This window comes from Scyliorhinus canicula, chromosome 16 (assembly GCF_902713615.1).
Source record: "Scyliorhinus canicula chromosome 16, sScyCan1.1, whole genome shotgun sequence".
Taxonomy (NCBI): Eukaryota; Metazoa; Chordata; class Chondrichthyes; order Carcharhiniformes; family Scyliorhinidae; genus Scyliorhinus; species Scyliorhinus canicula.
Window position 1 is genome coordinate 57,817,074 of NC_052161.1, and position 22,479 is coordinate 57,839,552.

General features: G+C 47.0%; 1 protein-coding gene across 2 annotated transcripts in view; it reads right to left on the reverse strand.

Annotated features, from left to right (window-relative positions):
• The window catches only part of hectd2 (HECT domain containing 2), a 139,567-nt gene extending 129,535 nt beyond the window's left edge, over positions 1 to 10,032 (reverse strand). For both annotated transcript variants that reach the window (XM_038773601.1, XM_038773600.1), the window contains exon 1: positions 9,491 to 10,032. In XM_038773601.1, the coding sequence (XP_038629529.1) occupies positions 9,491 to 9,661 (171 nt within the window). In that variant the 5' untranslated portion in view covers positions 9,662 to 10,032. The remainder of the gene's footprint in view (positions 1 to 9,490) is intronic.
• Between the last annotated feature and the right edge of the window lie 12,447 nt (positions 10,033 to 22,479).

Below are 22,479 nucleotides of genomic sequence, written 5' to 3' on the forward strand. Positions count from 1 at the left end.
GTAGGCTTCAATGAAGTTACTGTGAAAAGCCCCTAGTCGCCACATTCCGTCGCCTGTTCGTGGAGGCTGGTACGGGAATTGAACCCGTGCTGCTGGCATTGTTCTGACATTGCAAGCCATCCATTTAGCCCACTGTGCTAAACCAGCCCCTAGAAGCAATTGCTACACAATGTGAAATGCATGGTGGATATGCACACCTTCTTATGAATTGGGTTTCCCCGTGGCTCTCACTGTTAAGTGCTGAGCCCAGAGGCATGGAGTCTGGAACGTATTTTGCTCTGCATTTTGAGTTTCGGTGAGTGTACAGACTATAGGTGACTTGAACTCCACAAATGCCTTTGTATCAGCATGTCCATTTAAGAGATGGATATCCACGGTCATTTCATTCAGTACTTCCAGAGACTTGAGGTAGTTCGGAGTCTGTGCAGATATTACAAGTCAATTGACTTAGCAACCATCGTAAAAGCTTGCCGCTTTTGTCCTTTTTAAACTTAAGTCAGGTGATTTTCAGCCAGTGAATGCAAAACTTTTTTTTGCACTGCATGGCCTTGTAACTATGTACAATAAATGACTAAGCATCCACTATAAAGCGATGGGTTGGGAAGTAGCACATGTATATCACCACCATTATGGTTCAGGCTGCTCGACAGATGTTCCACAGAACTATACACAAAGCATATTATGGTTTTTTAAAATAAGGGTCCTAGTTGGTTGTCGGGTCCCTTGGTGAAAATTGTCCATCCCAATATGCATGCAGGACTCTGCAGGAATGTCGTTTAAAGAGCCCCTCCCGTCTATACTAGTTTTTGCCAGTTTGTTTGGTTAGGCTGTTGATCCACATCTGGGAGTTTTGAAAGTTATTTTATCCATTCCACTATTAACTTTGGGAGCTCCAGAATATATTTTTGCCAATATTGGACATTTTGTCTGCCTTTGAGGCTGGAGGAGGAAGGGGAGCGCTAAACAACAAAGACAGCAGCAAACAGAAGCAGCTGGAAAAGAATGAGTTCGGTGGAGGGCACAGTACAGAAGGTCATACTTACAGTAGATCTTCAGAGAAAACTTTTCATGCCCGAAGCTGGAATAATGTGTAAGGTGCACATTCTTCGACAAGGAGGCTGTAGCGGAGGAATAGCATCGCCCGGCTGAACTTAATGTAAGAATATAACTATCCCTCTTCTTGCCAATTCACAAACAGTCCACTTCCCTTAACGCTCCTGTCCACTCAACCACTGTCCACCTGATTTAATACTATTCAGCTCCATGGGTCTTCCCTTCATTTCACTAGAAAATATTGTCAACACCAAATCAGGAATAATAGAAACTTCACTCCAACAAATCATTTCACATTTGCATAACAGTTAACCTGCAGAATGAAGCACCATGCACTGCAGTCCCCCAGTGCTTTTCATTTGTATTCATATATTTATCCTAGCACTCCTACAAATAGGAGCTATAATTTGGGATATGGAAGGCTGCTGATCCATTGAGGCCATTTCAGATGGTTGTAATGAGTACTCCGAGCAGTTCTGGGCCCAACTGCGTGGCATTACAAAGGCTCTTGGTGTGCAAACATTCTGGAGTAAGGACATCAGATCTCTTTCCCATCGAACTATTGCTACGCACTTGGGTTGGGTTACAACACTCTTATGATTCTGCATTAGAACTGAGTGAAGAAGCAATGTGAACACCTTGAAAGTCCCAATCAATGCTGATCCCATGGATGCTTTTGAAACAGTTACCGAGGCTCCATCTCCATATTCATGGGGTTGATCACTCAGTCCATGGTTGACAGAATGGTCTCAATTTTCTGTGAGAGTCTCTAAAAAAGGTTGTATTTGACTCATGTTCACAAACAGCGTGTGCAAACTTCTAGGTGGGCTGCTCAGAACACCATGGGCGGAATTCTCCGACCCTGGGGGGCCTGCGTCAATCCGGCCCCGGTCGTGTCCCAAATTCACCACCCCCCCCGAACTTCGGCGGGGGTGGGAATTGCGCTGTGCCAGTCGGCAGGCCCCCCGTGGCGATACTCCGGCCCGCGATAGGCCAAAGTCCCGCCGCTGATGGGCCTTTCCCGCCAGCGTGGTTTAAACCACCTGTGGTACTGGCGGGATTGGCGGCGCGGGCAGGCTCCGGGGCGATCTGACCCTGGGGGGGTGCCCCCACGGTGGCCTGGCCCGCGATCGGGGCCCACCGATCGGAGGGCGGGCCTGTGCCGTGGGGGCACTCTTTTTCTTCCGCCCCGCCATGGCTTTCACCACGGCGGGGGCGGAAGAGACCTCTCCCCTGCGCATGCGCCGGTATGATGTCAGCAGCCGCTGACGCACCGGTGCGTGAGCGGACTTCCGCCGGCCGGCGAAGGTCTTTCGGCCCCGGCTGACGGGGTGCCAAAGGCCGTTCACGCTGGCCGGCGGAGCGGGAACCACTCCAGCTCGGGCCTAGCCCCTAAAGCTTAGAAGAATAAGGCGAGATCAAATTGAGGTATACAAGATGCTAAAATGTATGGATAAAGTAGATGTGGAGCAGATGCTTCCTCTTGTGGGGAATTCTAAAACGAGAGGTCATAATCTTAGAATAAGAGGTAGCAAATTTAAAACAGATTTGAGGAAAAACTACTTCTCCCAAAGGGTTGTGAATCTATGGAATTCACTACCCTGGAGTGCGGTGGATGCAGGGACAGTGAGTAAATTTAAGGAGGAGTTAGACAGATTTTTAATTGGCAATGGGTTGCAGGGTTATGGAGAACGGGCAGGACGGTGGAGTTGAGGCCAGGATGGGATCAGCCATGATGACATTGAAGATGTTTAGGCTTGGGAGGCTAAATTGCCGACTCCTGTTCCGAGGTCATGTGTGCTAGGGAGGAGATGCTCTGGCTGATTTTGCAATCCAGCTCTTGGTCTGTAGCATTGTAGGTAGCAGATGAGGAACATACCAGCCATGATAGAATGGTGGAGCAGACTCAATGGGCCGAATGGCCTAATTCTGGTCCTATATCTTATGAATCTATATCTCATGACATTTACCTTTAAGAAATAAGGGATTGTGTTAGTGGCAGCCTTGTGGGGCAATTTTGAGAAGGTGTCTTATGGTTGACTAGTGTAGCTGGTGTACTCAAATGTGAGGTAATGCTGAGAAAGGGAGGTGGAGAGTGCAACAGGAGATGAAAGAAATGGATTGTAGTGCATTGATTAAAGGAGAATGAAGGGAGTGTTGTGCTTAATGGGTCTACAAATGTTGCAGGTATGAGAAGACAGTAAATGAGGTAGAGAGGAAAGATTCTGAACTTGACAACTCTGGTGAGATTACTGACATTGTAGCCATGTCCTAAGATCCTGTAGAACATTCTCCCCATGTCTGCGTGGCTTTCCTTTGGGTACTCCAGTTTCCTCCCACAGTCAAAAGATGTGCAGGTTAGGTGGACTGACCGTGCTAAACTACCCATTAGAGTCTAAAGATGCACAGGTTAGGTGGATTGGCCATGATCAATGTGCATGATAATGGCAATAGGGCAGGGGAATGGGCCGAAGTAGAGTACTCTTTTGGAGGGCCAGTGCAGACTTGATTCTGAACTGTAGGGATTTCATAGACTCCAATTCATACAGGTTCAGAAATTGACATTATAATGTTATTAATGACAATCTGATGGACAACAGAAACTGATCTTCAATCTTCCTCAAATATTGAATTCAATGACACTGTTTGATAGACTGATGCATCTCCGACAACATCAGTGCTTTTGTCTGCTCACAGCCTCTGTTTATCTCATACTTTTTCTAACAAGTCACTGTGAGAAGCTCAGGAACAAGTTGTGGTGTCAACTGAGGCTGTGACAGAGAACTTGTGGTCTTTTATGAGCTTATCCTTCTCTAGTCAGGGCCAAAGCCAAGGAAAATGATGTTTCTGACATCTTACCTGCCTGTTACACAAGGAGTTGATGTTGGAACTCGATTAAGCTCCATTTACATAGTTGCATGTTTCAGAAGGTGGTCTCAGTCCTCCCATTATAAGACCATAATACATAGGAGCAGAATTAGGCCACTCGGCCCATCGGGTCTGCTCCACCATTCAATGATGGCTGATAATTTTCTTATTCCCATTCTCATGCCTTCTCCCCATAACCCTGATCCCCTTATTAATCAAGAACCTATCTACCTCTGCCCTAAAGACACTCAGTGATTTGACCTCCACAACCTTCTGCAGCAAAGAGTTCCACTATTTTGTCAACCTCTGGCTCAAGAAATTCCTCCTCATCTCTGTTTTAAAGGATCGTCCCTTTAGTCTGAGATTGTGATCTCTGGTTCTAGTTTTTCCTACTAGTGGAAACATCCTCTCCACATCTATTCTATCCAGGCCTCATAGTATCCTGCAAGTTTCAATAAGATTCCCCCTCACCCTTCTAAACTCCAACGAGTACAGACCCAGAGTCCTCAATCGTTCCTCATACGACAAGCTCTTCATTCCAGGGATCATTCTAGTGAACCTCCTCTGGACCCTTTCCAAGGCCAGCACAAACCTCCTTAGATATGGGACCCAAAACTGCTCACAATACCCCAAATGGGGTCTGACCAGAGCCTCATACAGCCTCAGAAGTACATCCCTGCTCTTCAGTCCTCTTGACATGAATGCTAACTGCATTTGCCTTTCTAACTGTCGTTAACCTGCACATTAAGCTTAAGAGAATCTTGAACAAGGACTCCCATGTCCTTTTGTGCTTCTGATTTCCTAAGCATTTCCCCATTTAGAAAATAGTCTATGCCTCCATTCTATTTCCAAAGTGCACAACCTCACATTTTTCCGCATTTTATTCCATCTGCTGCTTCATTGCAGCCCCCCAGCCTCAATACTACCTGTCCCTCTACATATCTTTATATCATCTGCAAACTTAGCAACAGTGCCTTCAGTTCCTTCTTCCAGATCGTTAATGTATATTGTGAAAAGTTGTGTTCCCAGAACAGACCCCTGAGGCACACCACTAGTCACCGACTGCTATCCTGAAAAAGAACCCTTTACACCCACACTCTGCTTTCTGCCAGTCAGGCAATCCTCTAGCCATGCCACGATCTTACACTTGAAAACATGGGCTTATTTAATAGTCTCCTATTCAGCACCTTGTCAAAGGCCTTCTGGAAATCTAAATAAGTCATGTCCTCTGGTTCTCCTTTGTCTAACTTCTGTGTTACCTCCTCAAAGAACTCAAACAGGCTTGTCAGGCATGACCTCCCCTTGACAAAGCCATGCTGACTCAGTCCTAATTTATCATGCACTTCCAAGTACTCCGCAATCTCATCTTTACTAATGAACTCTAAAATCTTACCAATTACCGAAGTCAGGCTAACCGTCTTCTGCCTCCCTCCTTTCTTAAACAGCGGTGTTATATTAGCCACTTTCCAGTCCTCATGGAATCCTCCTTGCTTCCAGTGATTCCTGAAAGATCACCACCAATGTCTCTACAATATCCTCACCTATCTCCTTTAGAATCCTGGGATATAGTCCATCCGGTCCAGGTGATTTATCCAACTTCAGGGGCGGGATTCACCCACCCCCTCCGGGTGGGAGAATCGCCGGGGGGGCACGTGAATCCTGCCCCCGGCGGCTGCCGAATTCTCCGGCGCCGGAAATTTGGCGGGGGCGGGAATCGCGCCGGTCAGCGGGCTCCCCCCGGCGATTCTCCGGCCCGCAATGGGCCGAGTTCCTGCCCATTCTATGTAGGTCCCGCCGGCGTAAATTTGAGTTAGTCCCTTATCAGCAGGACCTGGCGGCGCGGGCGGGCTCCGGGGTCCTCGGGGGGGGACGGAGTATCTGGCCCCGGGGGGTGCCCCCACGGTGACCTCGCCTGCGGTCAGGGCCAACGATCCGCGGGCCTGTGCCGTGAGGGCACTCTATTTCGAAGCATCAGCCGTGTAAGCCTCCGCAATGTCCGGCGCGAATGTGAACCCCTCCCTGCGCATGTGGGGGGGGGGAATGACGTCAGTAGACGCTGATGCTCCCGCGCATGCGCGGACCCGTGCTGGCCGGAGACCCTTGGCCCCGGTGCCAAAGGCCTTCCACGCCGGCCAGCAGGGCGCAAACCACTCCGGCACCGTCCTAGCCCGAAGGTGCAAAGGATTCCGCACCTTTGTGGCGGCCCGATGCCGGAGTGGTTCCTGCCACTCCACTGCGCCGTTTCTGCCCGCCCCGCAAATTCCCGGAGAATCCCGCCCCAGATCTTTCAGTTTCCCCAGAACCTTCTCCTTTGTGATGGCTATTACACTCACTTGTGCTCCCCGATTTTCCTGGAGCTATGGCATCCCACTGGTGTCTTCCACCATGAAGACTGATGCAAAGTAACTATTCAGTTCCGCTGCCATTTCTTGGTTTCCTATTATTACTTCTCCAGCCTCATTTTCCTGCTTTTTCTTTCGCTTTTATGCTATCCTTCACTTCCCTTGTCAGCCATGGGTACCTTATCCTCCCCTTAGCATGTTACCTCCTCCTTGGGATGAATTTCCGTTGTGCCTTCCGAATAACCGCCAAAAACTCCTGCCATTGCTGTTCCACTGTCTTCCTTGCTAGATTCCCTTTCCAATCAACTCTGGCCAGCTCCTCCCTCATGTCTTTGTAGTTACCCTTATTTAATTATAATACCATTACATCTGATTCCAACTTCTCCCTCTCAAACTGCAGGGTAAATTCTGTCATTTTGTGGTTACTGCTCCCCAAGGGTTCCTTCACCTTAAGTTCCCTAATCAAGACTGCCTCTTTGCACATCACCAAATCCAGAACTGCCCAGTAGGCTCTGCCACAAGCTGCTCCAAAAAACCATCTCTTAGATAGTCCACAAATTCCTTTTCTTGGGATCTACTACGAACTTGATTTTCCCAGCCAACTGCATATTGAAATATTACTGTATTATTGCCTTTTGTTAAAAATCGGTCTTTCCCATCTTGGTGATTTATTTTCTGCCCCACGTCCTGACTACTGCTAGGGGCCTGTAAATAACTCCCATCAGGGTCTTTTTACCTTTGCGATTCCTCAACGCTACCCACACAGAATCTATGCCTCTGATTCTATATAATTTCTTGCTATCAAGTTAACTTAATTCCATACTAAAAATCCAACCCGCCCCTGTGCCTGTCCTTTCGATAGGACACATATCCTTGGATATTCAGATCCCAGTCCTGATCCCCTTGCAGCGACGTCTTTGTGATGCCCACAACATCGTACCGGCCAATTTCAATGTGCGCAACAAGCTCATTTACCTTGTTCTGTATACTGCGCACATTTAGGTATAACATCCTGCATTGACCACCTCACTTCTCACAATGGTCACCTTTTTTGCTCTTCCTGAGGTTAGATTCCTGCCACCTTCTTTACTCTCTGTTCTATTACGTGTTCTGGAAAATTTACTAACCTCTCCTGAGCCTTTAGCTCCTCTAACTAGTTGAAAGTCTTTATCATTAACCTACACTTCTACCCTCTCCTTTAACTTTGATTTTCTAATTCTCCAGACAACTGAATCCCCCCCCCCCCCCAATTTAGTTTTATCGGATTGGAAATGTGGCATCACTTTTCCCCTGCATCAACCCAAGACCATGTTACCTCCAGACTCCATTATTCCAATTCTATCCTGGCTGGTTGACTGTTTTCTAGATTTTTGAATTCAAAAATTTGAATTCTGCCGTGGTAGGGTTCTAACCCTCGTCCCCTGAGCATTATCATGGCCCTCTGGATTACTAATCCCCAGTGACAATACAACAACCACGCCACCATCTCCCAAACTTACTTCTGATGTCTGTATCCCAACTTGCATCAGGTTTCCATCACGTCTGTCCACAGACAAACAGATTTTAAAGTTTTGATCTTTTTCTTCAAATCTCTCCATGGCCTCACTCCTGCTCACTTCTACGGCTAGCTTAGCTTCCTCGGAACAATATTCCTCAAATTCTGCTTTCTTGAATGTTAACTACCCATTTCCTTTGCTTAACATTGACGGCTGTGCCATCAGCGATCAAGACTCTTCCCTTGTTAAACGCATGTCCCTCTCCCAGCCCTCCTCTAACACAATCCTCAAAACCTAGCTCTTGGCCAAGCTTTTCATCACCTGCCCTAATATTTTCTTTGGTTTGGTGTCAATTTTTACCTGATTACAGTAAAACAGTGTTTCACTGTGGGCATTATATAACTGCAGAAAATGCTGGAAAAAGTCAGCAGATCTGGCAGCATGGGTGGAGAGAGAAAGAGTGTTATCAATTCAAGGCCGTAGGACTCTTCTTTAGTGAGCAAACTTTAATTGTTTCTCTCTCCACAGATGCTGCCATACCTGCTGAGATTTTCCAGCATTTTCTGTTCTTATTTCAGATTTCCAGCATCGTTAGCGTTTGGTTTTATCACTTTTAAATCATAGCTTGAAAGAGAACCTTCTGTACAACAGCTGATTAGCACACATTATAAAGTTAATCACCAAGTTTGTGTTAACTGACAATACTATAAACTTGAGCACAATTTATCATATTATTGCAATGCAGCATTTTCCTCTGCAGTTTCAAACATGATCACAATTGATCAATCAACTCACCAAAGATTAACAGACAAATATTTCAGTATAGCTACTCATTTTTTTAAAACTTGCATCTCTTCCCTGTTGTTTAGATCAAACTATCCATTTTTTTAAAAAATCCATTTCACATTGGAATTTTTTTTAAAAATCCATGAGGATCATTACATGTATATAATGCTGTTTTCCCCCGTCTGCCTGGGTTTCCTCCGGGTGCTTAAATTTCCTCCAACAAGTCCTGAAAGACGTGCTGTTGGGTGAATTGGACATTCTGAATTCTCCCTCTGTGTACCCGAACTAGGGGCTTTTCGCAGTAACTTAATTGCTGTGTTAATGTAAGCCTACTTGTGACAATAAAGATTATTAAACTCTGCTCACATGTTACAGCATCAATATCCAGTTAACATTTATTTACAAAATTGTAGAATTCAGGGTTAATTCAAAGTCTGGCTAACAAGTTGCAAATGAATTGCTTAGCCTGGTTTACAGTCAGTGGAAGCCAGGTCATGATTGGAAGCTGGCTTAAAGTCAAATGGATTTCTTTTCGGTGACTTACTAACTCGGGAAAGATTTAAGATCAAAACTGACAAACGATCGCTTTTCCCAAGCAGACTTTCGAAGTGAATTATTTTGTTCCCTGGCAATAAGGTGGGAGCAGCTCTTGGGTACCAATCGGCAGCTTCAAACAACGCCTTTCTCTTCCGCTGGCTCTCATTCCAGGTCATATTTAGAGTAATTTTAAATAAGTCAACGTCAATTCCAGATTTTGAGAAGGCAAAACATTGCCAATTGGAATTGGTGAGGTAAACAGTCAGCTCTCCCTGCCCAGCTTCTCTGGAGGTTACTCTTTAGTCTTGTGACAATTTACACCGGCTTCTTCCGGTCCAAACTACCGAGTGAGCGAGTCTAGTATCATGACCGAACTTTTCCGCTTGACAAATAAAAGTAGGAACATACCGCAAACGATGTGGTGGCGGGCAGCTGGCAGCTTGCCGAGGCTGTCACTATGGGTGGGAGTTTGCCCTTCTCCCGCCCTCTCCCCCCGGCACAGCCCGGGGAGCTGGGACGCTCTTCATTCATGTTTACCCCGGGGCTGTGGCTCCATCCAGAGGCGAAGTGATCGAGCATGTGAGCTTTAAAATGAAAACAAAACTGGGCAACCCCACGGCGGGGGCGGGGGCGGGTGACCCGAGCTGGCCTCTCAGCCTCCAGCTGAGCGGCCGCAGTCTGGTCGGAATAGAAGCTGCTGCAAAAACAAGTCGAGAATTTGCAAGTTGCCCGCCAGTTCCCCGCAATTCACAGGGACGCACATTAATCCGCGTCTCTCCCGCTGAAGTTTCAGCATGAACTCTGTGTGTGTGTGTGATCTGCCGAAGGTTCACACTCCCCAGCCAGTCCGACACACACAAGCTTCACTCACACCTTGCCATTCGCTCGGGTTTTGCAGGGATGTCCCCGCACCCCCAGCTTGACCGTGCCCGCGCTCCGAGGACGCGCGCGCGGCCGCTTCCATCAGCTGCAGGAGGAAGAAACAGTGCGCCTAAATAAAACAATGTGGGGAGGCATGGGAGGGGAGGCATGGGAGGCGGGGTTGGGAGGGGAGGCATGGGAGGCGGGGTTGGGAGGGGAGGCATGGGAGGCGGGGTTGGGAGGGGAGGCATGGGAGGCGGGGTTGGGAGGGGAGGCATGGGAGGCGGGGTTGGGAGGAGAGGCATGGGAGGCGGGGTTGGGAGGGGAGGCATGGGAGGCGGGGTTGGGAGGGGAGGCATGGGAGGCGGGGTTGGGAGGGGAGGCATGGGAGGCGGGGTTGGGAGGGGAGGCATGGGAGGTGGGGTTGGGAGGTGGGGTTGGGAGGGGAGGCAAAACAGGTGGGGTTGGGAGGGGAGGCAAAACAGGTGGGGTTGGGAGGGGAGGCAAAATAAAGCAGGTGGCGTTGGCAGGGGAGGCAAAACAAAACAGGTGGGGTTGGGAGGCAAAAAAAAAACAGGTGGGGTTGGGAGGCAAAAAAAAACAGGTAGGGTGGGAAACAGGTGGGGTGTGGAGAGGAGGCAAAACGAGTTGGGAATGGGAGTGGCGGAAAGCAGGATGTGAGGGAAGGCAAAACAGGTGGGGAGGTAATACAGTTGGGGTGGGGTGGGTGGGGATGCAAAACAGGTGAGGTGAGGAGGCAAAACAGAACAGTTGGAGTGAGGTAGGGAGTGGAGACAACTTAGGTGGGGTGGGACAGGGTGGGGAGGGGAGGCAAACAGGTGGGGAGGGAAGCAGAGGCAAAAACAGGAGGGGAGGGAAACAGGTGGGGAGGGGAGACAAAATGGTTTGGGAGTGGGAGTGGTGGGAAAGCAGGTGAGGGAAGACAAAACAGGAGGAGAGGCAAAACAGGTGGGGAGGTGATGGGAGGCAATGCAGTTGGGGAGGGGAGTGCAGGTACAACGGGAGGGGAGGCAAAGCAGGTGGGGAGGGGAGGAGGCAAAATATGAGGGGTGGGGAGGGGATGTAAAACATGAGGGCAGGTGTGGAGTGGGGAGGCAAAGCAGGAAGGGTGGGGTGGACGGGTAAAATGACAGCCGTAAAAAAAATGTTCAGGGCAATAAGAACTAGCAAATTTACCAACCGCATTATTTTACTTTGGATTGTTACAAATCAAAAGAAATGAGAAAATGACATCCTCCAATGGATGAAATTAATCTCGTCTAATTCTGAACCAAAATATTTGAACAATCTTTTGAGAAACTCACTGCAACCCAAAGTCATCTTCTATAGAGGTTTATTTTGCCCACACATTTTCACATTAAATACATAGGAGGAGTAAAGCCTTTGTGCAGATTTTAGCTTGTGTGCTTTTTCATGGGATATGTTCATTTGAGGCTGTAGAGGTAAATTTGTGAATGGCAGTCCTTTTCCCAACAGGCACAGATGGATGGCATTGGCTGACAGGTGACTGATGCTTTTTCCTTCCAGTTGGCTTTCTTTTCCACTGCCCTCTGCATTTTCAATACCCTCCAGATATTCTGATCAGCAGAAAAACTTTCCATGCATTGATTCTGATCCCAGTCAACTTGAATTATCCCTTGCAGATCTCCTTATATCGCAAACATGGTTGACCTGTTGGTCTTGTGTCGATAGCAAACTTTGACTCAAGGGGGCAAATATTCTGAAGATCCCTGCACACTAGACTTTCATATTCAACTCTTCTCTTACCAGAAGATGCCAAATATTCAGTGGAGTTGGAAGATGTTCAGCCACCTTTCTTGGCTTGCAAATTATCTATGCCTCAACTATAAAAAGGGGTGCTAAGAACACAAGATTAATGCACTCAGAGCTTTGTATTTTTGATTTGTTTACTATAAGTCCACACATGTCTTCTCACCTTCAACATGACAGCTCTGGTCTTGACAACCTTGGTGCTGATTTCAGCATCAAGGGACAGGCTCTTGGAAATCGTTGACCCGAGGTATGTCAATGTGAGGCCAAACCTCGCCAGAGTGAGGTTGTCGCTGCTGAGGGAAGGTGGAGTCCCCACATCAGTGCCCACCACATTGGCCTTCTTGACGCTGACTGTCAGTCCAAACGCTTGCAGGCCCAGGAGAATCGATCTACAAACTGCTGCAACTTAACTTCAGTACGGGACGCACTTGAAATGAAATGAAAATCGCTTATTGTCACGAGTAGGCTTCAATGTAGTTACTGTGAAAAGCCCCTAGTCGCCACATTACGGCGCCTGTCCGGGGAGGCTGGTACGGGAATCGAACCGTGCTGCTGGCCTGCTTGGTCTGCTTTAAAAGCCAGCGATTTAGCTGAGTGAGCTAAACCAGCCCCTCAAGCTTAAAGCTAATTGATCATAATTTCATATGTGCAACAGCAGACTACATGTAAACTTTAGGGGATCCTTTTTAACCAACTGGGATAATGAATAAAACATAACTTTGGTCATCAAAAGCTTGCCACATGTGCCAATGGAGAACAAATATAGTTGATTTTGTGTATAAAAAGACAAATTAAAAAGCATTATTATGAATATTTACAAGGTTTTAACAGTAGCTAATGGTTTAGAAACCCTGGGCAATATTTTATAGAATTGCTTATGTTTAATTAGAATGAAAGACATTTTCACTGATATTATGCAGTTGGTAGTCAGTGGACCATAATCTCACACTGCCAGCTGCAGCCATTGACTTGATCCACTAATGGACAATGCTGAATTTTCTTGCAAATCATGGTCCTTTTGTAAGACTATAATGAAAGCAAAGACCAAGTAACACCACAAGAAAAGGAAATGGTTAAGATGAATTGCAAATCAAAATTGATGAGTATTCAGAGAAATGTTTCATTCAAATGGAGGAAGAAAGCTGTTTGAAATGCTTTGAAGTGATTCCCAAATAATAGAATGGTTTTGGCTTTTAGTTTTATAGAATTGGCAATTGTGCTTTATACTTATTAAGAGCACATGCAGAAAGAGAAACAATGCTTTGCCTGCAGCATTATAAATAATATTTTAGCTAAGGTTGCATTCTACACAATATCAAATGTTTTTCAAAACTAGAATTCAGAATATTATTGTCTTTAGGAAATCTACTTTAACTCTAGCACTGCTAGTTTGTGCACGTAAATGCAATTATTTACTTTGAAATTATTACTAATTACTCTGAACAAGTTACATAGAAAATAGCAGCAGGGGGAGGCCATTTGGCCCTTCGAGCCTGCTCCACCATTCATTATGATCAAGGCTGATCATCCAACTCAATAGCCTCTTCATGCTCTCCCCCCCCCTCCCCCCCCCCCCCCCCCCCCAAATATCCTGTGATCTCTTTAGCCCCAAGAACTGTATCTAACTCTTTCATGAAAAAATGCAATTTTTTGGCCTCAACTATTTTCTGTGGTAGGGAATTCTACAGGCTTGGCACTCTCTGAGTCTCATCTCAGTCTTAAATGATCTACCCCATATCCTTGAACTGTGATCCCCGTTCTGGACTCCCCCACCATCGGGAATATCCTTCCTGCGTCTACCCTGTCTAGACCTGTTAGAATTTTATAGTTGCAATTCATTTCGCATTAACTCCAGTATATTATGACTAGGCTTTTCTGAGTGGTAGGCTTTTTGTTTGTCAATTCTGATTTTAAGAAAAACAAGCTTTTCTGTAAAGTGTCAAAAAATGGAGCAAAGAAATCAGAAAATTTCAGCTTCATCAGAAAAATAAAAGCCCAGAATCACGAGTGTGTAATTCTTTCCAGCAAATAATTTGGGAAGGAGGTATTACACCATCTCAATAAAATAATAAATAAATAATATGCTAAATCATCTTTGTACTTCCTTCGACAAGGAACTTCATTTAGCTCTTGGTAGGTGGTGCAGGTGACAGAAGATAAGTTAACATTGCAGAGAAGATGAAAGATTCCCAACTGACACTGGAGAAATGGTTGTGTGTTCATCAGAACTGTGATTAGGTCAACTTTGAGCATTACATGGTTGAAGTCTGGTTGCAAATTCATCCTTTGTTGGGAAAGGGGTGCGTAACTGGGTTTAACTCTGAAATAAGAGGGCTAAATTATGAGCAAAGAAATAATGGGAAATCAGTTTTTAATCTCCAAATGCACTCAGTGGCTTTGGAATGATTGCATGAGTTTGCTTTCTTGGGTAGACATAAAAGATACATACATACATATGACAAGAGCAGGAGTAGGCCACTCGACCCTCAAGCCTGCTCTACCATTCAATAGGATCATGGCTAATCTGATTGTAATCTCAGCTCCATTGTCCCACCTACCCAGATAAACAATGGATGAAAGGTTATCAAGAATCTGCCTTAAAAAAAAATCAAAGAATGCCTTCGCCGTGTTTTGAGGATGAGAGTTCCAAAGAAAAACATTCCTCATCATCTCTGTCTTCGACAAAATCCTAGCCAAAAGGCTAGAAGAATGTGTACCTGAGGTGGTCACAGAGGACCAGACAGGCTTCGTCAAAGGTAGACAGCTCACCTCGAACATCAGGCGCCTGCTGAACGTGATAATGACCCCCTCCGGGGAGAGAACACAAGAGGTGATCGTCTCCCTGGACGCAGAAAAGGCCTTCAACAGAGTCGAATGGAAATACCTCATAGAGGTACTGGAGCGGTTCGGGCTTGGAACAGGGTTCACCGCTTGGGTAAAGCTCCTATACAACGCTCCCATGGCGAGTGTACGGACCAACAATACCAACTCCCAATACTTCCAGCTGCACAGGGGCACCAGACAAGGATGCCCACTGTCCCCGCTGCTGTTCGCACTAGCAATCGAACCGCTAGCAATCGCGCTCAGGGCAGCAAAAAATTGGAGGGGGATCCGAAGGGAAGGCAGAGAGCACAGAGTCTCACTCTATGCAGATGATCTGCTCCTCTACATCTCGGACCCACAAAGCAGCATGGACAGAATCATCGCGCTCCTGAAAGAGTTTGGAGCCTTCTCGGGCTACAAACTCAACATGAGCAAAAGCGAGATCTTCCCAGTACACCAGCAAGGGGGGGGGGGGGGGGGGCAGCACTAAAGGGGCTGCCGTTCAAACAAACCCGACATAAATTCCGCTACCTGGGGATCCAAATAGCCCATGACTGGAAAGGGATCCACAAATGGAACCTCACCAGCCTGGCGGAGGAAGTAAAAAAGGACCTGCAAAGATGGAACACACTCCCACTCTCCCTCGCGGGGAGAGTCCAGACGATCAAAATGAACGTATTGCCCAGGTTCCTCTTCCTGTTTAGGTCCATTCCGATCTACATCCCCAAGGCCTTCTTCAAAGTGCTGGACAAACTTATCATGGCATTCGTATGAGGGGGTAAAAATGCTAGGATCCCAAAGAAGGTCCTACAAAAAACAAAATCCAGGGGGGGGCTAGCTCTCCCGAATCTACAATTCTACCACTGGGCGGCAACAGCCGAGCGAGTAAGGGGATGGATCCAGGAGCCAGAAGCCGAGTGGGTGCGTGCGGAGGAGGCCTCCTGCATGGGGACCTCCCTCCTGGCCCTCACCACGGCAGCACTCCCATCCCCACCCAAAAAACACTCCAGCAGCCCAGTGGTGACAGCCACCCTCCAATCCTGGAACCAACTGCGGCAACAATTTGGCCTGACCAAAATTTCAGACAAGGCTCCCATCTGCAACAACCATAGGTTCACACCAGCACTGACTGACGCCACCTTCAAAAGGTGGAGACAGGACGGGGGGACACTGACAATCAGGGACCTATACACGGACGACAGGATCGCAACACTGGACGAACTGACAGAGAAATTTCGGCTAGCTGGGGGGAACGAGCTGCGGTACCTCCAGCTCAAAAACTTCCTACGAAAGGAGACAAGGACGTACCCACAACCACCACGACAGACACTACTGGAAGACCTACTGGACGTAAGTATCCTAGAGAAAGGGAACTGTAGCGACTTGTATGACCGACTGGTAGAAAGGGACGACACCGTACTGGACGCAACAAGAAGGAAATGGGAGGACGACCTGGGGATGGAGATAGGGTGGGGACTCTGGAGCGAAGCACTACATAGGGTCAACTCCACCTCCACGTGCGCAAGGCTCAGCCCACTTAACAAGAAACCGTATGAGCAGGTTCTTCCCGGAGGTGGAGGACAGATGCGAATGGTGCCAAAGAGGCCCGGCCAACCACGCCCACATGTTCTGGTCTTGCCCCAGACTTGTGGAGTACTGGACAGCCTTCTTCGAGGCTATGTCCAAAGTGGTGGGGGTGAGGGTGGAGCCATGCCCGATAGTGGCGGTCTTCAGGGTTTCAGACCAGCCAGATCTATTCCTGGGGAGGAGGGCAGATGCCCTTGCCTTTGCCTCCCTGATCGCCCGCCATAGAATCCTGTTTGGCTGGCGATCAGCAGCACCGCCCAGAGCTGCAGACTGGCTGTCCGACCTCTCGGAATCTCTCCAAATGGAGAAAATCTAATTCGCCATCCAAGGGTCGGACGACGGCTTCCACAGAACGTGGGAGCCATTCATGCAATTGTTCCGGGACCTGTTTGTGGCCAACGAACAAGAGGAAGAATAGTCGGGTGGCCAAGAATCAGGGGAAAATGGATGGGAATCGGGGGAAGGTTGCGGGGGGAGGGGGGAGGGGAGGGGGGGGCTACAGGTTCGTTATGGGGGTTTGACGGCTAGCTAAGGCCCAAAACCAAACTGTAAATAAATGCCAATAAACATGTGCCTCGGCCATATTGGGGAATGTAAAATATGTATGCCGGCTAAAGGGGGAGGCCACAGTTATTATTACGAAGGTGCTTACCTGTAAATATATATGTTCATTTTTGCGTGTTCTTTTTTTTTCTCTCTCTCTAACAATTTGTAATTTGTTCAATATAAAACATGAAAACTGAATAAAAAACATTTATAAAAAAAAAAAAATCTCTGTCTTCGATGGGCGACCCTTTATTTTTAAGCAGTGACGCCTAGTTCTAGATTCTAAGATATATCATCTCCACATCCACCCTGTCAAGACCCCTCAGGATCTTTTATGTCTTAAGTAGTGTCTTTGTTGGCCACAAATGAGGGCAAATCGAGTTGGTAGAAAGATAATTCAGTTTAATGCAAAGCAATTATATTTACAATATACATCAGAACCCAGCAGGATCTGCTCTGTCAGTTCCATACCTGGCTGACTTTATATAGAACTCAATCATGAATGTCCTCGGGCTCCCGCCCCCCTTAGCAAGAGAGCTCATATTCAGCGAGAATCACAGGGAGATTGATTGCTCCAACCCGCAGGTCTCGTGTGGGTTATAAGACAAGCCTCATCTGTCCAGCTTTCCTCATAAGACAACCCGCCCATTCCTGGTATTAATCAAGTAAACCCTGAACAGCTTCAACACATTTACATCCTTCCTTAAATAAGGAGGTCAATATTATACACAGTTCCACCCTGCGGTCTCACCCTGTACAATTGAAGCATAACCTCCCTACTTTTGTATTCAATTCCTCAATAATATTCTTTTAGCTTTCCAGCTTTCCTACTAACTTACTGTCTCTGCAGACTAATCTTTTGCATTTCATATACTAGGTCATCCAAATCTCTCTCCAACTCAGAGATCTGTAATCACTCAGCACTTAGATAATATTCTTCCTACTAAAATGGACAATTGCACGTTTTCCCACATTATGCTACATTTGCCAGATCTTTGCCCACTCAGCTAACCTATCTGTATCAATTTGTAGCCTGCTTATGTCATCTTCAAAACCTATTTTCCTATTCTCTTTGTGTCACCAGAAAATGTAGTAATCATACCTTCAGTACCTTCATCCAAATAATTTATATCAATTCTAAAAATCTGAGGCCCCAGCACTGATCCCTGTGGCACACCACTCGTTGCATCCTGCCAACCACAAAAAGACCCATTTATGACTACTCTGTTTTCTGTAGGCTAGCCAATCTTCTATTCATTGCCAATTTGTTACCTTCTACACTATGAGCATTTATTTTCCGCAATAACCTTTGATGTAACACTTTATGAAATACCTTCTGGGGCAGCACGGTGGCCTAGTGGTTAGCACAACCGCCTCACGGCGCTGAGGTCCCAGGTTCGATCCCGGCTCTGGGTCACTGTCCGTGTGGAGTTTGCATATTCTCCCCGTGTCTGCGTGGGTTTCGCCCCCACAACCCAAAAATGTGCAGAGTAGGTGGATTGGCCATGCTAAATTGCCCCTTAATTGGAAAAAATAATTGGGTAATCTAAATTTTTTTTTAAATAAATAAATAAATAATGAAATGCCTTCTGGAAATGTAAGTGGAAATGTATCCACCGGTTCCCCTTTATCCACAGCACATGTTACTTCTTAAAGCAAGAGATTCTGAAGCACACTTTTAAAGCTGAGCAGGGCAGTTAGCTCAGGTATACAGGCCAATATCAAAATCTTTGCATTATGATGGTGAACATTGACACTGACAACTGGGGGAAAGTCATCGAAGGCCATGAACTCTGGAAGCTGACTGGAAAGGTATTTGAAGAGGCGAGCAAAAGCAATAAACTCAGCTGGTTGAGAAGGGTGGCCAGTGAATCATGTACCTTCTCAGCCCACTATTCTCACAGCAAATGTGGCAGGCTGCCACGCCTGAGGGGGCTCCTGGGCCACAATAAGAGATGCGTAACACAATTGAGCACCACACAACAAGTCATCATCGCAAGATGAAAAACTACCATTGAGTCAATATTTATCCTTCAATCAACATCACAAAAGAGATTAAAAGCAAATCACTGCAGATGCTGGAATCAGAAACAAAAACAGAAAATACTGGATAATCTCAGCAGGTCTGACAGCATCTGTGGTGAGCACAGTAAGAAGTCTTACAACACCAGGTTAAAGTCCAACATGTTTGTTTCAAACACTCGGGGCACAATTCTCCCATCGGAAGACTAAGTCCCGACGCCGGAGTGAAAACCAGAGTGTTTCACTCCAGCGTTGGAGGCCGCTCCCAGCCCTCTATTCTCCCACCCCCGGGGGGCTAGGAGCGGCGCCGCATCATTTACGTGCGCCGGGCCTTGGCGCCGCATAAAAGTGGTGTTGCGTAAATTACGAGGCCGGCGCCGCATAAATTATATCACCTGTGCATACGCAGGTTTGCCGGTGCCAACCCGCGCATGCGCGGTTGCCATCCTCCCCGCGGCTGCCCCGCAAGAAAATGTCGGATGGATATTGAGGGGCGGCGGAGGAAAGGAGATCCTTCTTCAGAGAGGCCAGCCCGCCGATCGGTGGGCACCGATCGCGGGCCAGACCCCTTTTGAGGCCCCCCCCCGTGCAAGAACCCCCCCTCCCCCTCCCACAGGCCGCCTCCCCCAGCATTCCCGCGCTGTTCCCGCCGACACCGACCAGGTGTGGACGGCGCCGGCGGGAACCTGTTGTGCTGGGCAGGCTGCTCGGCCCACCCGAGCCAGAGAATCGCTGCTTGCCCGTTACAAACGGCGAGCAGCGATTCTCCCAGCGACCAGCCGTGAATCTCGCCTTGGCGGTTTGGGGGAGGGTGGGGGAATTGCGTGCAGGTGCCGGGGCGGCGTGGCGGGACTAGCTCAGCGCCCCAGCAATTCTCCCACTCGGCATGGGGGGGGGGGGGGGAATTCCGCCCTAGCTTTCGGAGCACTGCTCCTTCCTCAGGATCTGTGGTGAGAAAAGATGGTTAAAGTTTCGAGTCTGGATGACTTTTTGTCAAAGCTGGAGAACACTGGAAATAGGGTCAGGGCTATACTGTTGTGGACGGTGTGTGTGGAGCTGTGGGGATGGATAGAGGGTCAGCGATATGTGGAGGTTGACAAAGACACCATGGACAAAAAGACAAAGGGAATGTAAATGAAATGATCCAGGCTAAGAAGGGTGCTGATAGTGGCACATTAAGAGATTAAAATATGTTAATAAAAGAACAAAGGTAAGCAGTGTGTCAAAGAACAACTAGAAACAAGGAACAGATGTCCCAAGAGGGGTGGGGGGATGGGGGCACAATGGCACGGGGAAAATGGATCAATGGAAGAAATGAAAATGAATTTGAAGAAATAAAAATAGGGTGAAGGTGGAGGAGAGAGTTCACAATTGTCGAACTCAATGTTAAGTCTGGAGGGCTGTAAAGCGCCTAATCAGAGGATGAGGTACTGTTCCTCCAGAGATTCCCCCAAAAGAGAATATCTGGTCTCAGACCTACTATATATTTTTTAATTCACTCTTGAGATCTGGGCGTCTCTGCTGGGCCAACTTTCTTCACACATCGCTAATTGTCCTTGAACAGAGTTGGCTTGCTAGACCATTTCAGTGGAGGGCAGTTAAGGGTCAACCACATCGTCATGTGGGTCTGGAGTCACATATAGGCCAGACCAGGTAAGGACAGATTAGTGAACCAGATCGTTTTTTACGACAATCGGCAATGATTTCACGGTCATCATTAGGCTCCGGCAGGCATTGTCAAAGTCGGGGGCGCGACCCATGGGTGGGTCGCGGGCGGGTGTCGGGAGGGTCGCGGAGCCGTCCGCCATGGCACTCCCAATGGCACAAATCCCCGCGCAACAACCACAGCAGCCGGCTTTTAATAATGCCGGCTGCAAGCGGCCTTCAAAATGGCCATGAACATATTTAAAAATGCTGCCGCACTGCGCATGCGTGCCCGCTCATCGGTTATTATAAAGATGGCTGGAACAACGAATAGAATACTGAAAATAATCCAGATTCTCATAATCAGCAATTGCAGTTTTCTAACTCAAAAGCTCATCTCCACTGTAGCCCTGTTTGATAAGCTACATGAAATAAAACAACCCTAGTTCCTGAATGAAGGGCCTTCCAAGATCAGTCAATCTAATGAGATTTGAGGTAGTTTCCTAGATCAGCTAGATGAGTATCAGTTCCCAGTTAAGAGCAGCTTGGTGGCAGGAACTGGCACTCCACCAACTGAATGATTACAACAGAAGAACTGTTGCAGCTGCATCTCAATACTCTGCACAAATCCAAGTAGTGAGTACAGAATCCCAATAGTTCACAAATCACATTTACTCCTTTTAGAACTCTCTCCCAGGCTGTGTCGCTGGCTGTAATTGTATTCCTTGGAAACAAAAGTTCAAATGCAGAGTGAATCATCGCTTTGCTTAAGTTCCAAATCTTGTTTTGCAGAAGCTACTAGAGTCAATGTTTCAGACCTCTGTTCTAGTACAACTTTGGCTGCCTCCACTCTGTCGTTTAGTTGTGTATCGTACACACACGTGTGCACACAAACACAAAAAATTACAGACTTACACATTCATTCGCATCTCGGATAACCACATCCATCCCAAAGTAATTCAGTTCATAATACTAATTTTCTCAATTATGCTCTCCTTATGAATATTTTTCACATGTCACTTTATCTCCTCTCTTTCGTTTATTTTCTACCCCCTTCTCTCCCATTCTGATGCATATTGTTCTCTGCCCTTGCCATGCATAATATCCTCTTCTCTATTTGGACAACCATTCCCTGCTTCTGCCTGATCCGACCCAAGTCCAGTGCCGAATACTTTGGACAGGAACCACTCCTATGAAACTCTATGTAGTAATTTAATTTATTGCTCCACCACAGAGATTGTAACAAAGACAATAGTTTAATTTTATTTGAAGTTCATATTGCAATTTGCAGGGCAAAAGGATGCAGGTTTAGGTCTCTGCTGTATTTTTACCTGAGCTCAATGGTTGATGCATTGGACAAGACAGTCTTTCACTTTTCTTTTAATAAATTTAGAGTACCCAAGTCTTTTTTTTTCCAATTAAAGGGTTATTTAGCATAGCCAATCCACCTAGCCTGCACACATTTGGGTTGTGGGGTTGAGACCCAAGCAAACACAGGAAGAATGTACAAACTCCACATGGACACTGACCCAGGATCGAACTCAGCTCCTCGGTCTGTGAGGCATCAATGCCACTGTGCCACTGTGCCACCCAGATTCATTCACTTTTCATTCATAGACTAATACAGATCTATTCTGGAGATGGTATATTGTGTGCGTACAAGAATTATTTTCCCTAGTATGCAGAGAATATAGTCTGGATTATGAATACTGGACATGCACAAGGCAGCAGAGCAAGACCTGTCTCCTGATTTAGCTACTCGACCAAGGATGTGTGAGATGGGTGTGGTGATAAAAGATGTAGGTTAGCTCAATTGGCTGGATGGCTGTTCATAATGCGAAGCAACACTAATAGCATGGGTTCATTTTGGCTGAGGTAATTCATAAAGTCCTGCCTTCTCAACATGCCCTTCTCCTGAGGTGCATTGACCTCAGGTTAATTCACCACCAGTTAGCTCTCAAAGGGGAAAGCAGCCTATGGTCCTCTGGACTGTGGCAACGTTTATTTATAGGTGAGAAGATCGAATTTTGAAGAGCTCATTCCTCAAGTGTGGACAATGGCAGCAGATCTTCCATGACATGGAGGGAGGTGGAAAGAATGCTGAAGGAGAAAGTTCCAGA